This window comes from Drosophila grimshawi, unplaced genomic scaffold (assembly GCF_018153295.1).
Source record: "Drosophila grimshawi isolate 15287-2541.00 unplaced genomic scaffold, ASM1815329v1 contig_1367, whole genome shotgun sequence".
Lineage (NCBI taxonomy): Eukaryota > Metazoa > Arthropoda > Insecta > Diptera > Drosophilidae > Drosophila > Drosophila grimshawi.
This window is the reverse complement of record NW_025062889.1, coordinates 7614645-7629785: the sequence shown is the minus strand read 5'-3', so window position 1 is coordinate 7629785 and position 15141 is coordinate 7614645. Positions and strand designations below refer to the sequence as shown.

At 42.6% G+C, this 15141-nt stretch overlaps 5 protein-coding genes across 7 annotated transcripts; 4 read left to right on the top strand and 1 right to left on the bottom strand.

Moving 5' to 3' along the window:
• Nucleotides 1-71: 71 nt before the first annotated feature.
• On the top strand, nt 72-7673 carry LOC6561191. 3 transcript variants are annotated; one of them, XM_032735368.2, is made up of 7 exons: nt 72-187; nt 4491-4725; nt 4789-5031; nt 5098-5192; nt 5255-6800; nt 6867-7102; nt 7163-7673. In XM_032735368.2, the coding sequence occupies exons 1-7, from the start codon at nt 177-179 to the stop codon at nt 7329-7331; spliced, it is 2535 nt and encodes an 844-aa protein (XP_032591259.1). In that variant the 5' UTR covers nt 72-176; the 3' UTR covers nt 7332-7673. The 3 variants fall into 3 exon arrangements, with proteins under 3 accessions (XP_032591259.1, XP_032591260.1, XP_001986030.1); XM_032735369.2 differs by lacking the exon at nt 72-187 and adding an exon at nt 4045-4140; XM_001985994.3 differs by lacking the exon at nt 72-187 and adding an exon at nt 4188-4408.
• Nucleotides 910-1593, top strand: LOC6559682. Its single transcript, XM_032735371.1, has 2 exons — nt 910-1118; nt 1192-1593. The coding sequence occupies exons 1-2, from the start codon at nt 925-927 to the stop codon at nt 1424-1426; spliced, it is 429 nt and encodes a 142-aa protein (XP_032591262.1). The 5' UTR covers nt 910-924; the 3' UTR covers nt 1427-1593.
• LOC6559681 lies at nt 1954-2599 on the top strand. Its single transcript, XM_001985996.2, has 3 exons — nt 1954-2075; nt 2133-2248; nt 2308-2599. The coding sequence occupies exons 1-3, from the start codon at nt 2064-2066 to the stop codon at nt 2549-2551; spliced, it is 372 nt and encodes a 123-aa protein (XP_001986032.1). The 5' UTR covers nt 1954-2063; the 3' UTR covers nt 2552-2599.
• Nucleotides 7674-8343: 670 nt separating the features above from the next.
• Nucleotides 8344-10210, top strand: LOC6561281 (bromodomain testis-specific protein). Its single transcript, XM_001985993.2, has 2 exons — nt 8344-8414; nt 8543-10210. Exons 1-2 carry the CDS (start codon nt 8412-8414, stop codon nt 10136-10138), a joined length of 1599 nt encoding a protein of 532 aa, XP_001986029.1. The 5' UTR covers nt 8344-8411; the 3' UTR covers nt 10139-10210.
• A 4-nt stretch (nt 10211-10214) lies between these two features.
• LOC6561280 lies at nt 10215-13213 on the bottom strand. Its single transcript, XM_001985992.3, has 5 exons — nt 12429-13213; nt 11641-12217; nt 11508-11578; nt 11161-11450; nt 10215-11085 (listed from the first exon to the last, which is right to left on the bottom strand). Exons 1-5 carry the CDS (start codon nt 13133-13135, stop codon nt 10856-10858), a joined length of 1875 nt encoding a protein of 624 aa, XP_001986028.1. The 5' UTR covers nt 13136-13213; the 3' UTR covers nt 10215-10855.
• Between the last annotated feature and the right edge of the window lie 1928 nt (nt 13214-15141).

Genomic DNA, 15141 nt, shown 5'->3' with positions numbered 1-15141 from the left:
ACTACAAAATATATGGTCACATTGTATATGATGCGATGTATCGATATTAGCGGCTCAGTCACCCCCGCAGAATAACACCGATAATGGGAGGTGTAAAGTTATTTACATTAAAATGAAGAATTCTAATCAATAAAGTGCAAAAAATTGACAACAAATACAAAAACATCGTACCCAAAATGGCAACAAAGTAAGTGCATACAATTATTTAACGAAAACATAAAAATTATGTACAACTGCCGTTAATTTTTCCTGCTTGGATCCCTGTATGCAGGTATTTCGTCTGTGTGTGCGTGTGCGTGGGTGTACGTGTGTATTTGTATGTCCATGTATCGTGGGTGTATGTGAGGGTATTTTATTGTGTTTGTTTTGAGTTGCAGCCTTTACACACACGCACACACACACACACGAACAAACGACTCGCTATCAAAGTGAAGCCTAACAATAAACTGCTGATAAGCATATGCAATATGTATATCAGTATAAATGCTCCTCCTTTGTATGACACAGTGGTACAAGAGTTGTGTTCTTGTGTAAACTTGTAGTAAAAGGAGATAAAAATTAAAACATGAGAAAAAAAAACTGCATCTTTGATTTATAATGTTGAATTTAAACTGCTGATAGATGCTCCTCGTATATAAAACTTGTTGGAAAAAGTGATTAAAGAAATGTAAAAAATAATTGTGATTTTTTTGTGTAATCATTCCGAATAGTTGGAAATTCCATTTAGTGAGCACCCACAGTACTTAACATAACTATTGGTTAGGAAATACTTTTATCGAACAGGTTCCACATGTTATAAATAAAATATCTCTTTTGATGTAATCATTTGTGGAACCTAAAACTAGTTTGTCTTGATACAATATTGGCGTTAACAAAAATAACCTTAGTTTGTATAAGTTAGTTGCTTTTGTGACTTGCCTGACAATGTTTAAAGCGGTAAGTTTGTTTTCGGTTAACAAGATCAGTGATTATCTCTTCATTTGTAAACAGTTGCTAGTCCTTCTATTTGTCAACTTGGCATTGGCGGCGCCTGCCATTTTTGTGCCGCGTATCAGTGTAGAGGATGAAAATCAATTTGGCTGGAAGCTGGAACCGCACGATGACCGTTATGAACTAGAGTAGGTTTCCCTTAATAAAGAAGGTTTGCCTTCAAAATCATCCTGACCTTGAAAATTTCGTTTGATCGCATAGCGTGCTGCTGAATGAAGCCACGCGTGTGGAGACCGTGCAGGAGATTTCACTCGACGAGCTCCAGGTGAATGGGCGACTCTATCAATTTTACCCTGATAATAATGGGAAACTGCATGTCACCTATAAAGCAGATCGCAATGGTTATGTTGCCAAGTATCAGTATGGAACACTCGATTCCGGATCTATCACACCACAGAGTCTGCCCGCATCAATTCTTAAGGCAGCAGCTGGCTGAGTACAATGTTCCCGCTAAAATGCGAAAACGAATTCCAGTTTAAAGAAGTTCGAAGTTTCTTGTTTTGTTTGTTTGTTTTGCTAAAGTTGCTACTTGTATAGGTTTTTCAAATCCGAAGATAATAAAAAAAAGTTGCTAAAATAAATAATGATCTAAAATTAAAACTCAATGACGATTCTAATCTCTGAAGTTTCATTGCAAATTGTAAATGCTGTATAGCTGCGTACACCTCAAAATCTTACGAAACCTTGTCATCGGTAGTAATTACTTTGAGAGATAATTATGAACTTGACGTTGGTAAATATAAATAAATCCCAAGGTTAGTCATCACGTGTCAATGTTTAACAAACCATGCTAGTAAGCGATTAATTATTTCTTTTTGTGTGAATTTGCCAAGACAACTAATTCAGTTATTACTTTTAATAACGGCTCGCTGGGAGGATGCATTGTTGTCAATGGTTTCCCATTTGAATACTAGTATTTTCTTTGTTAAATCACACCAGTCATCGATCGATTCAAAACTGGTTTTGAGCACCAATTTTTGGTCTTTTAAAAATACGAAGCTAGCACTCTGACAAACTCAGTTGCTAATGAGGGTTCTCTAGGTACAAATCTACTAAAAATCAAAAGAAAACTAATGTTGAAAGCGGTGAGTTAGAGAAATATGTTGAATGATTCCAATTAAATACTATACGTAAATGTTTAGTGGGTTCTTGTGCTGTTCGCCAACTTTGTGCTTGTGACTCCCGCAACGCTTGTGCCGCGCATCAGCAACGCAAATGGCTTCCAACTGAAGCCGGGAAATGATCAGTATACATTAAGGTAATCCTCAGTTCAACTCTTAGATCCCGGATTAATTTAAGTGACTCTTGCTCGCACAGCATTCGGCATCCAGATGGGAAGAGTTCGCGGGAGGAGACTGTCAAGGAGATTGCACCCGGCATCCTGGAGGTGAGGGGTGCACTCAATCAGCATTTCGAGAACCAGGGCAATCTTGTGGTCATCTACGAGGCGGGGCCCAATGGATATGTGGCCAAGTATATCTATAAGGGTGCAGGCAAAAAAGAAGAGCCCATGTTTCAATTTGCACTTAGTGCAACAGTTCTAAAGTCAACAGCTGGTTAAATTTATATGTAAATAGTGTTCAATTAAATAAATTAATAATTAGTGATATTTACACTGCCCATCTTTATTCCTAAAAGTATGCCTTACTAATTAAACTAGCAAAGATGCTGTGTGTCGATGTCGAATTTCAAATTGATTCTAACATTGAAAGTACATTTTATCTTACAAATTAAATCTAATCATATTAAACTTCCCAATCGCTCTTTGAACTGTTATCGGTATCAAACTTGGCATTGGTAGTAATCACCTTTAGAGATAATTACGTGCTTGACATTGTCAAATAAAGCCGGCAGCATTCCCACGGTTAGTTATCACGTGTCAATGTTTTTGTTTTACAAATAATGCTTGTAAGCAATTAATGGTTTCTGTTTTGGTGTGAATAAATTTAAATTGAATTAAGTCAGTTATTGATCTTAATAACGGTTCGCCGGCAGAATCCTAGTCGTCATCACTTTCCAATAAGAATTCTAGTGCTTGTTTTGTTATTGTGTCATACCAGTTATCAGTCGATTCAAAACTTGTTTCCAATCACCGTCTTTTAAATATGTGAAGTTGGCACACTCACAAAGTCAGTTGCCAATGAGGCATTTCTAGTTGCAAACCTGCTAAAAATCAAAACGAAAACAATGTTGAAGCCGGTGAGTTAAAAAAATACGTTGAATGAGTCCAATTAAAAACTATACGTAAATCTTTAGTGGATTCTTGTGCTGTTCGCCAACTTTGTGCTTGTGACTCCCGCAACGCTTGTGCCGCGCATCAACAACGCAAATGGCTTTCAACTTGAGCCGGGCAATAATCAGTATATAATAAGGTAATCCTCAGTTCAACTCTTAGATTCAGGATTAATTAAAGTGACTCTCTTGCTCGCACAGCATTCGGCCTCCAGATAAGAAGAGTTTGCGAGAGGAGATTGTCAAGGAGATTGCACCCGGCATCCTGGAGGTGAAGGGTGTACTCATTCAGCAGTTTGAGAAGGGGAAGCTTGTGGTCATCTACGAGGCGGGGCCCAATGGATATGTGGCCAAGTATAAATTTGCCGAAACTAAAACCGATAAAGGAGGGCCGATTTATGTAGTTGAACTAAGTCCTGCGTTTTTAAAATCGAGTGCCGGTTAAATGTATATGTAAACAGTGTTTAATCGAATAAACTGCAAAGTTGTGCTACTAATTTAACCGTTGCTATATATGTTGAAGCCGAATTTACGCACACGCACACACACACACTACATTTTAGTTTGCGAATTGAAGGTAATTTGATTAAGCCTCTCCCGCTCTCTGTCGCTCTTACTCTTACTCTGCCGACAATCGATATTGCAGCGCTCTGTGAGCACTTCACTTAATTTCTCTGTTATCGATAGCAATTGGCGCTGCTCAGATGACATTCAAACTGTTAACGCTTGATTTGACTGCGTAAAGTGATATTAGCTGAAGCGTTACGCTGCGCTGCGCTGCTCTGCTAAATCAACGTCGTAATAAGTGGCGATTTCACCTCGCGTCGCCTTCGCATCCCCCCGACGACCATGCACCGCTCGAAGCGTGAGCAAATTTTGAAACAATGCTGCGCTGCTGTTCGACACCTCATATCATAGGTGTGTATTTATTTATCAGCCAGACAGCTGGCATTTCAGTTCAGTTGACTGTTGACTGAGTTATCAACGCGGCAAATTTAGGGAAGCGATAAGCCGCCACGATGCTTCTTTTCACTTTAACTATAGCCAATAATTGCTAGACTAGAATCAGTTTACCCTCTTCCGAAATGTTCAAAGAGTGGCGCAAGCCGAACCATAAACGCTGGCAGCCGCAGCAGCAGCAACGACAACAGAAGCTGCAACAGCTGCGACGTCAAATGCTCGACAGGTGGCTCTCTCTGGCAATGCCTCTAAAACTGTAAATGATGTTATAATTAATGCGTTCTCAAATTGTTTTTCTTTTTTGACAGAGAGACGATGATTGTGTTTGTGTATGACACGGAGTGTCTGCAGGACGAAGCTGATGATCCGATTGCCGCTGTGCTGTACTTTCATCCCAGCTGGGTGTCGGACACCCAAAAGGTGGCACTCTGTGGCCAGCTGATGGGCACATCGTATTTCCTCAAGGACTGCTTCTTCAAGCCTCGCATTCTGGCTCTGCAGAATGGTAAATTTGTGCTCAAGGAATTTGGACGTTTCGTTTTGGTAAGTTGGCTAAGCTGACAAATCATCTTTATTGCAGTTATGATTGATTCTGTTTTCCTATAGGCTGTGGGCACAGATCGAAATATTGCTGATCAGCTGCTGGAACATCGTGCGAATCTCTTGAGCTCACTCCTTAAGTTCTTCCATCGCGACTTGCAGTCGCTGCACGATCAGTATGCACAGCCCGCCCAGCAGCACAGTCGTAATCTCAGCGAGAAACTATATCACATATTCGAGACATATCTGCCGATGCTGCAGCGCAACGGTAACACATTCCAGAATGTGCCCAAGCTGCGCATGCCCAAGGTGAGAGTGCATTGAATGCGATCGCGCATGAAAGTATTAAATGTTAACTACCGTTTCAAACCACAGACCGCCAGTCACATCTATCTGGAGGCCATACAGACGCTGCAAAGCTGCCAGCAAACAAAGGGCATACTTGGCGGCGCCATACTCTATCACAACAAGTAAGTCGCCAGAGTAAACAAATCTGTTGAAATCAAGCTGATCTTTGTCGACTTTCTTTCAGAGTGGTTGCCTCCCAGCTGGGCGATGTGGTGACCAAGCAATTGGTGCTGACAGATCCACGACATGTGCGCACCACCGCCGAGCAGCTAAACATGCAACAGTTTCACATTCCCAATGGCGTGCAGATGCTGGTGGTTTATGTGGATCATCAGCAGTATCGCAAATTGGCCGCCGAGGCGCAGCGGGCACAGAATCTTCAGACGACAACAACGCAGCTGGGACAAAGTTCGCTGCCATTTCAATATGCCAAGCGGAAGCTAAAGCGTGACAAGTCGCTGATCTTTACCCATATACCCGAGGAAGAGCATGCGACGACGACGGATACGCCGGGCAAGGTGGAGCTGCCGACGGCGCGGCCAAAGTCGATGCGGCCAACTCATTTGCCTCTCCGCTTGAAGAGTCTGCATAGCAAGGATCTGCCGGAATCGGGCATTGCTTCGATTAACTTCGATGAGACCGACTCGTATCCGGAGTTCATTGGACGTACGAGTGTCTGTAACACTCCCATGACAGAGAATAAGGTGCTGCCGGTAGCAAGTGTCATGTCTATATGCGCCAATCCCGAGGATCAGGAAGCCGATGCACACAACTCGAATGGCAAGCCGGCGATGGCGTCATCGTCGTCTCGTCGCAACTCTCTCAAGCTGGATGTGGAGAAGTTCTTTCAGAACTTTATCAGTAATCCGCATAAGCAGCTGACGCGTCGCAAATCGTCGGCGGATTTACAGGATGCACTGCGTGCCATATCAAAAAAGTTGGGCCACATCACAGACGGCTTCAAGACGGATGTGAATCGCAATGGCACCGGCACCGGTAACGGGATTGTCGGCGCCAGCAGCGAATCCTCGCCGGACTATATAGAGAGCGAGGAGCGGATCAGTTCGCGCACCATTAGCGATCCCACCTATCCGGTTTTCAATGCCAACGGTCAGCAGATCTCGCGCAGCCTTTTCCAGCAGTTCCTCGAACAGTACCGTAAGCTGTGGGGCGCTGCCAGCGAGCAGGCCGCACAGGATGCTGAACTGGCGGCGCTAGTTGCCGAATTCCAGGAGTTCAACATGGAGATCCAAAAGCTGGACGAACACATGCGACAGCAGGCAGCAACCTCAGCAGAAGCTGCAGATCGCAATTTGAATATAGCAACTGTCAAGACGCCGCTGGACAAACGCTCCATGTGTCTGCCATTAAAGTCAGCCGGTGACAATGTGGACACCACTGTTGGTCAGCGTAGTCGTAATGGTGGAAGTGGAGTTCCCCTAACACCACTGATGGCCAAGCTTTCAGTGCTGGCGCTGAACGAGGCGACACCCATTGAGATTCAGACACCGTTGACCAGCAGCAAGGTGTTTCCACGTCGCAGATCTCTAAATTGCGAGGATGCTGTCGATGCACTAGCTGCATTCAGTGCTCCGCCACCACCCATTGCCTCTGCACCGGTGGATGGACTGCAGCGCACAGAGCTCTATGTGTGCGGACAGCAGAATATGACGTTGCTGCTGCTCATGGAGGAGGGTGCCTGTTTTCAGCAGCCCATTGTGCAAAAGATGGTAAGCCATCGTGAGCAATTTGAATCCTCTAGAAACTGTCTCTAATCTTTTGCTTCCCTTCGGCAGTTCGACATTTGCGTGGCGAAATTTCCGCACATGGAATCGCAGTTGAATCAAACACTGAATGTGAATGTGGAGGGCGATAAGCGCGATGGCAGCAACTATAGCTTCATGTGCATAGATGCCAAGTGGGATGCACTGCAGCGCAACGGGCCATGGAATCCGCTCGAGCTGAGCACACTCGAGAGCATGCACTGCGATATGCAGCAGCCAAGCGGCCAGCTCACCGACTTAATACTGCGGTAAGTCTTCGAAATAGCTGCCAATTATGATATGTGAATTGAACTCGATGATTTTTATAGTTCGCATGACTCGGTGTTTTATGGGTACAAGTGCGGACGCACCGAGTTCTTCTACAAGGAGCCCACACATCAGATTAATGGCATACCACCGCCCTCGGATCCCATTGGCAATATCCAAATGCGTGCCAAGTCGCGCCTGGAACGGGATCATTCCTACATGCTATTGTAGACGACACAGAATAATCAATTACATACAAGAATACTCGCATGCTTAGCCAAAAATGAAAAAAAAAGAAGATAAAATACACATAAAGTGTCCAGATGTTATATATGTATATGTATATGGGGGAAGCAACCCCAATGCCAGTTTTATGCCATCCGTTCTAACTGTAACTTACTTTGCCATCTCAGTCTGTGCTGAAACCAGCTGCAATTAACGCAATGAATTCAAAAATTGATCAATTGCAGCTCGTTTGAGCACAGCACATATTTTAAACATAAGCTAAATGCGCAGCTTTTAGCCAAATATTATGTATATTATTTACATTTTGTTTTGCTCCATTCGTGTTAAGTACAAATTCTTTAAATAATTGTTTTAAACTTTACTATATATATATATATATATATATATATATATATCTATATGTGTATGCCCTCCACTGTTGTTTAATTTTAGTTCCATAACATTTTTGTATGATTGTATGCCAAAAGAATTTGAAACATTTGCACTGGGATAGTAAAAACTATTTGTTAAATTTGGATTAGAAATTAACTTTGAAATAATTCTCAGTGCGAACGATATTTACTGTATGGACTTATTTACAGTTCGTTTAGCGCATAGTGCCAATTTATGCAATGCAAAAGCCGTCAATGTGTTTAGAAATACTTAAATGTATAAATATATATATATAAATATGATATGTTTATTGGCATGTATTTAGAGTTGCCGCCGATGCAGTTTGAATAGTACTGTGCAACTGCAGCCGCAAATTAGGAAAGTGTGCAATATCCAACATAAAAATGAAATATTTTACGAGTTTATTCGTCGATTTTAGCCCAAATATGAATAAAAATAAACAGCATACTTTATATAAATATACAAAACAAAGCAAAAAAAAACCCAAAAAATGAGAAAAAAAATATATCAGACCCCGATAAATATTTGAGTATTTGTGTATACGTTTTTAAAAATATCAAAAATAAAAGTACACGTATTCCATAAAATACTCGTATGTGAAACCTTTATTTTGCTGTCACTCAATGAAGCATCGAATTGCATCGTCTGAGAACTTTTTGGACACCAATCGCGATGGTGAGTTAGTGCCGATAAATCGCACGGTTTTGCGATTTGTCTTTTATTGACAATTGCTTTATAAATAAATTTTTATCTGTTTTTTTTTTTTTGGATTTTCCGAAATTATATTTGCTTTTTTTGTACAGGCCTATTCGAGAGGATTTCCGCTGAGGCATTCGACTGTAAGGCGAGTGCAACCGGATGTGATGCCATTATGTGGCAAGGTTGGTCGCTACACTAACAAGATGCATTACATCAAGAAGTATTTCCTGAGGGAATTGCAGCAACAGCAGTTCGCCATTGACTTCATGAAACCTGTGGACACGGAGCTGCTGAATGTGCCCACCTACTATAACGTAATAAAGAGGCCAATGGATTTGGGCACCATTATACAGAGGCTGGACAATAGATACTATCAAACGGTGGATGAACTAATTGACGATGTCAAATTAATCATCTACAATTGTTACACCTTCAATCGACCAGATGCACACGTCTATCGGAACTGTCAGAGACTGGAAACATTTTTGCAGAATGTGCTCGCCAAACTTCCGGGTGGTGAGGAGGTACTCTCCACCAAGGGTAGGTGCGAGAAGTCCGTATGCAAGCGTCAGTGCAATCAACGGTTACTCGCTCTTGAGGATGACACAGTGCAGCTCGAATCGGATGCTCAGCATTTCTTTCACAAAAAGTGGTTGGCTTTGTGTGAAGATTTGAGCGAGAATAACATCGGATCGCTGGACGACTTTGATACACAACTTGCAAGCTTGCTTAAGCAGTGTCAGGATCAGGCAAATTGCATCCAGAAAACATTCATTCAGCGCAATGTGGAGGACGAGATGGACACTCCGGCTAATGGGTACAGAACTGAGGAACGAGAGCTGCAATGCTCGAAGCCAGAGTTCAATTGGGAGGATAGTCTGATCGATGCTCTCGACAATACGAGCATTTGCCTCAAAAAGGATATGGTCCGAGCACGCCTGCATTACAGAACGGCTAAGCCGACATACAGTAAGATACTGCTGCCGATGTTCGCCAATGCTCAAGTGATCAGTGAAGAGCTCTGCTCCCAGACGATTCTGAGCGACTCCGATGAGGAGACAGACGATTCGCAGCAGCATTTTGCAAGCGAAGAGGAACGTCTGGCCATTCAGCAACGCTACTATCTGCTATCTCCGGAGTCGAAGATTGCCATTATCCACATGATTGAGCAATCTGATAAAAGTTTTCCGAGTAATAGCGACCAAAAATTCAATATTTTGTTTTTTAAACCGGAAACGGTGCGCCTCATAAGGAAGGCCATAGATGATGCCGTGCGCGTTGAAACCACACAAGTGGGTTTTCCAACGACCACGCAGCAAATGGCCATTGCTAGCAACAAGGCTGGAGACGAACGCTCTGAACAGCAGCAGCAGCAGCAGCAGCAGCAGCAGCAGCAGCATCAGCAGGAATTGTCTTCAACCGATTTTCCTCGCTCGTTTGTCGACTATGCTGGGGAATGTGAGCAGGCAGTGGATACAAAAGATTATCCTTGGTTGCCCGATGACGAGGTAAGCGAAGAATGTGACGAGGAATGTTCCGAGCAGTTGCAGCAGGCAGTAACTCCAATGAAAAATCCTTGTAGTCCCTTAGGGCATAGGGCACAGCAGAGATCGGATAGCTTGCCCGGTAGCATCAAGGATCGAGGCAATATTTGTGAAGCCTATACAAAAAGCTGCATTAAGGATAATCTGTGCAAGTAGCGCACATATTATGATTGACTAATTTTTCATCATTTCAATAAGAATTATGACCAATATATAAATATATACTCATAGGTTAAAAATGATTGATTTGATTTATTTCGCATTCACTTCGAATTTGGTTTTGTATGCAATTTTCTTTTCTTGTACTTAATATTAAACTTCACTACAGCTGCTTCATGTTTAATTCTTATCAAAAAATCTTTTTTGTTTTGTTTGTTTGTTTTTGCTTTGAATGATAATGTGTGTGTGTGTGTGTGTGTGTGGGGGAGCTTAAATCTTCTAAAAATTGTAAACTTATTGGGTACCACAATGAAATAATTCTCAAGCGTTTTGTTTGCCAATCTATGCGTACTTTTCTAAGTTAACTTATCTCGTCGAACAAAATCTAATTTAAATATAAGCATATATTAGATAAATCACACAACAATCTTTATCTTTGCTGCACTTTGCACTCTCACTAACTTCGTTGTAGGCGGCTAAAAACTATATGGATTATATCTATTTTATATATGTAAGTAAATATAATATATATATATATATATATATATATATATGTGGATGTATGTGTGGTATATGGGTGTGTTGTAGTATGATTAACATTCTTGCCGTTTCTTCATTTTAGCACATTTTGACTACTAAGCTTAGTAATTAACCCGTTGTTGCCGTTGATTATATATTTGTATATAATTGTAATCTCTGATTCGCCACAACCGACTATGCCACAATATGACTATTCTTGTTCAGATCCGTAAGTAATTCGGCATCCAAATCTTCTGCCTCCAGCAAATCGCCATTGAGCGAATGTGGTATGCTTGTGGACAGAACCATGCCGCGTCCACCGCTGTTTGTACCAATCGATACATCATCCGGTGGCGAATTGAGACGACGCTCTCGCTCCCTCACTATATGTGGCGCCTCATTGAACTCGTCCAGCTCATCCATGCCTGAGAGAGTAGTAATTAAAAATATAGTCATATAGTGAAGGGCAAACACTTGACTCGACTGTTAGTTGGACTCACCTGCATATTTGGTGCCCGCTAACAGAAGATATTGCCCGGCACGATTGGGCCACAGCAGTCCGGTCATGACACAGTAGGCCATGCAATCAGCGGAATTGGTGATGCCCTGCAGCAGTTTGTAGCGCCACATGGGACTCACTTGCAGCGCAACAATTGCGACAATCGGCAAGTAGATGAACCACACCAAACTGGACGCACCCAAGTGCAATAAAAAGTCCAGCTTCTTGCTCGAATGCTCATACTTCATTGTATTGCGCAGCTCGTACAAAAACCACATCATAAACGAGGTGCTGCTCAGAAATTGATTAAATTAGAGTCAGATATAAGGATTAAATTAATATATCTACCGCAAAATTAAAACAATCCAGCCGGGCCAGGATTGGTATTCATCACTGTCTGATATAATATCCACCTCCGTCTGCAAAAGGCAAAACATTTATAAATCATATATATATTCTCTTGGCTGGCACTTCAACTTACCCGATCCCAAATGTAGAGAAACACATGGAACGCACAGTATGGCACCCAAATTGACATCAATATGATCCAGCCGGTGCGACTGATTTGCTGCCGGGTCACTGCCCAACCCTTGGCCAGCAGCAGTAGGATCAGCATAAATGTGGTGCGACTGAGTATGTCCAGCACATCACCGGCAGCTTGCATATTCGGCTCACCCTCACCATTCGCTGCATAGCGGATGAGATGGGCTGTGATCAGAGCCAGACTCACAAACTCACTGAGCAGACTGAGCGTGAATAGTTTGGTCACTGGATGCTTCTGGTGACGCACCGCATAGATCTGCATGGGCAGCAACACAATGTAGACCAGCATGAAAATCAAATACATTTCGAGCAGATTTTGCTGATCGTACGGATACTGAAAGGTCAGCGGATGTGCCACCGAATTGTTTGGATGCACATTCACCAGATTGATGTCATACTGCAGCGTGGCCAGCAGGCTGCTGCTCCGATTGCTCAGCCGTGCCAGCTGCTCGTGGGCGTGCCAGGCGCAGGTGCTGCGATTGCGATAACAGGCCACCAGTGCCACATACCAGAAGCTAAAAGGACAAGCGAAAAAGTTATTCATAATTCGATTGTTCAATTGTGCTTAAGAGATTATACAGTGCAAACAAATCAAAATCTCAAGTAGCGAAATATCAGACTGAAGTCTGCGTTTCCGCTTATTGTTTATGAACTCATCAGTAAATGTATTGTTTAATGGCTTATCAGTTAAGTGATAGGCAGCTGATAACTGTGTGTGCCACTTACCGTGGCTCCCCCTCCAGGTCAATGACATAGGTGAACTGATGTCCGCCGATAACATTCGAGGGCGCATCCTCGTCGACGCACAGCTGGCCCGCTGGGCAGGGCACACGACGCAGAAAGTCGCGTTTGCCTTGGGGATTGCAGTCGGGATCGTAGACGATGTGCTGCAGGTGCGAGAACATACGAGAACAGGCAATCTCCCGGTCACGATAGCTACGATTGCTGTAGAAGTCGACGAACGTCGACTTGTCGAGGACGACGAGCGTGACGGGTGCACTGTATACGTCCCGTGACGTCACATTGCCATAGATATAGCCATAGGATGGGAGGCTGCGCGGCGCGGGCGGATCAGCCTTCTGGAAACCGAACTTTGCGAGGAACTGAAAGAAGTCCGCCGTGTGGAATTCGCCGCTGATGTGCGTTGCCGTTGCATGCGGCAGTTGCAACTGCAATTGCAGTGTCAACACTACGATTAGCAGTAGCCATTGTATGCGGGGCGAAGTGTGGGAGGCGGGGGTGGCTGCTGCTGTAGCAGTTGATGATAAAGATGCTGCGCACTTTTCGGATCTTATCACCAGATTTGTTGTTGTTGTTGTTGTCGCTATTCGGTTACCAGCATTACAGCTTCCGTGCGAGGTTGTTGCTGCAGCTGCTGCTTGCGTGGCAGCTAAAGTTGCATTACAATGCCAAGGTGGCGCACTTTTGTGCATTCTGTGCGAATTTGTTGGCTATTTTTGTTTTGTGGAAATTTCCACCTTCCGCTCACTTTTTGCTCCGCTTCTGCTTCTTCTTCTCGCTGAGTGGTTTTCCATGGGAGCTGTGGTCACCCCAAGAATTTAACATTTGCTGTTAAGCAACGCGCACAAATCTGCTCTGGACAAGTGCCCAATAAACGTTGTTATCAATTTTTCTAAGGAAATCTAAATATGTAATTGCTTAATAAATGCATTTGAAGGCAACACATTTATAAAAAATGATTACTAAACTGCACATGAGTTGAAAAACAGGCGACTGGCTGTATAAGCGCAATTTAACAGCTGTTTAGTAACTGTTATTTAGAAATGTTAACAGTGCAGAGCTCGAATCACGATAGAGGGCGTTTTGTGTGTGGTGAAAAAACTGATTTGAAATGCAATTTTTAAAATCTAACGTCTTTGCTTATGCAGAACGATTTTGCCACATATATTTTGGTTTTTCTTTTTTCTGAATAGTGCTTATAACAATACACAAAATGCTGACTTAATATGCGATTATGGAACAATCAAGGTCATCAGTGAGTGGAGTGATGAATTGCTTCCTTTCAAATGGGCGCATTAACCACAGGCACAGAATCCCCACCCTTTCCCCATGCCTTACACGCAATTCAACAATAAATTTCAATAATTCCAAAATTTATGCGGAAAAGAAGGATGATGATTCCACTACCCTTTGGCGTTTCCTGCAAACGGACTAGCTTCAAAGTCTACAGTGTCCGGAATTAGGTATGTATTGTATATTCTCAGCCCGAACTCCACCCCCAATTTATCCAATGCATCCCCTAATCATAAATATACGACGTACATATATGTCTATAATGCATGCGTCGGTGGCGACAATCCCCACGTGACGTGGATTGCGGTTGCCATTGATGCTGGCAAAACAAAGTCGGAGTTCTGCCAAGGTGCAAAAGAGCTTTGCACGCTGACAATTCCTTTGAGCTTTGATTGTGCCAAGGGGTGGAGTTTTCCTGTTTGGCAGAGGGGCAAAGTATGGGTTTTGATCTCCGTTTTTTTTTTTGCATAAAAATATTAAAAAATCTGCTGTATTTGGTGGCGCATTTAAATGTAGATTTTCTATTGTGTGCCCTTCAAACAAGGGTTGTTAAAGTCGGATTTTGTGTGAAGGGATTTGAAATGCGTTGAGTAGTGTTTGTCTTTGCTCTCACTTCTCCTGCCACTGCTGCCCCTTTGTTGACCTAAATCTTCATTGGAGTTTCTTGTTCATCTGAAATCCATTATTGATGACATGACAGAAAATGTATACGGAAAACTTAACTGGCATTCGCCTTTTGTTGACAATTACAGTTCGGGTTCACTCATATGTGCGAAAATATGTAACAAACAAAAATCCTGACAAGTGTACGGAATGTGCTCGAGGGTAGCTTGTAAAGTTTAACCGCGCACAGCTAGTTAACTTCACGAATGGTTGGAACGACCCTTGATGACCCGAATGCGAAATAAACAATTGAATGGGCAAAATAAGTTGGCACTACAAATTATTTGGCTCCGAAAACGGATAACAAATATTAAATACGATATACGATGTTGTTGTGCCTCATAAAAATCGGCAAGGTTTGCAAAAAAAAGAGAGAAAAACACAAGAGTCAACTAATTTGTCGATGAATCTCACTGCATGAATGGACGTCCGTCGAAGACATCTGACATCAGACATCAGACCTTCAGAACCGGGTTCCAGACGCTGACAGTTGTTCATTGAAATGCGGGGCGACGAGCGTCTGAGCATCGGCAATCAATTGTTTGGCTTGGAAGGGGATGGAAATATTTGAGGCATATATACATATTTGTACACATGTATCTACTTCGACTTCGATGATTTTTGCAACCTTGGCGCAAAACTATTTATTGTCTACTTGTAAGAAAAATGAATTGGTAAATAGGATAATTTTAACTTGAATCTTGATTAAGGATTAGCAGACACTTGTGTTAACTCAATATTG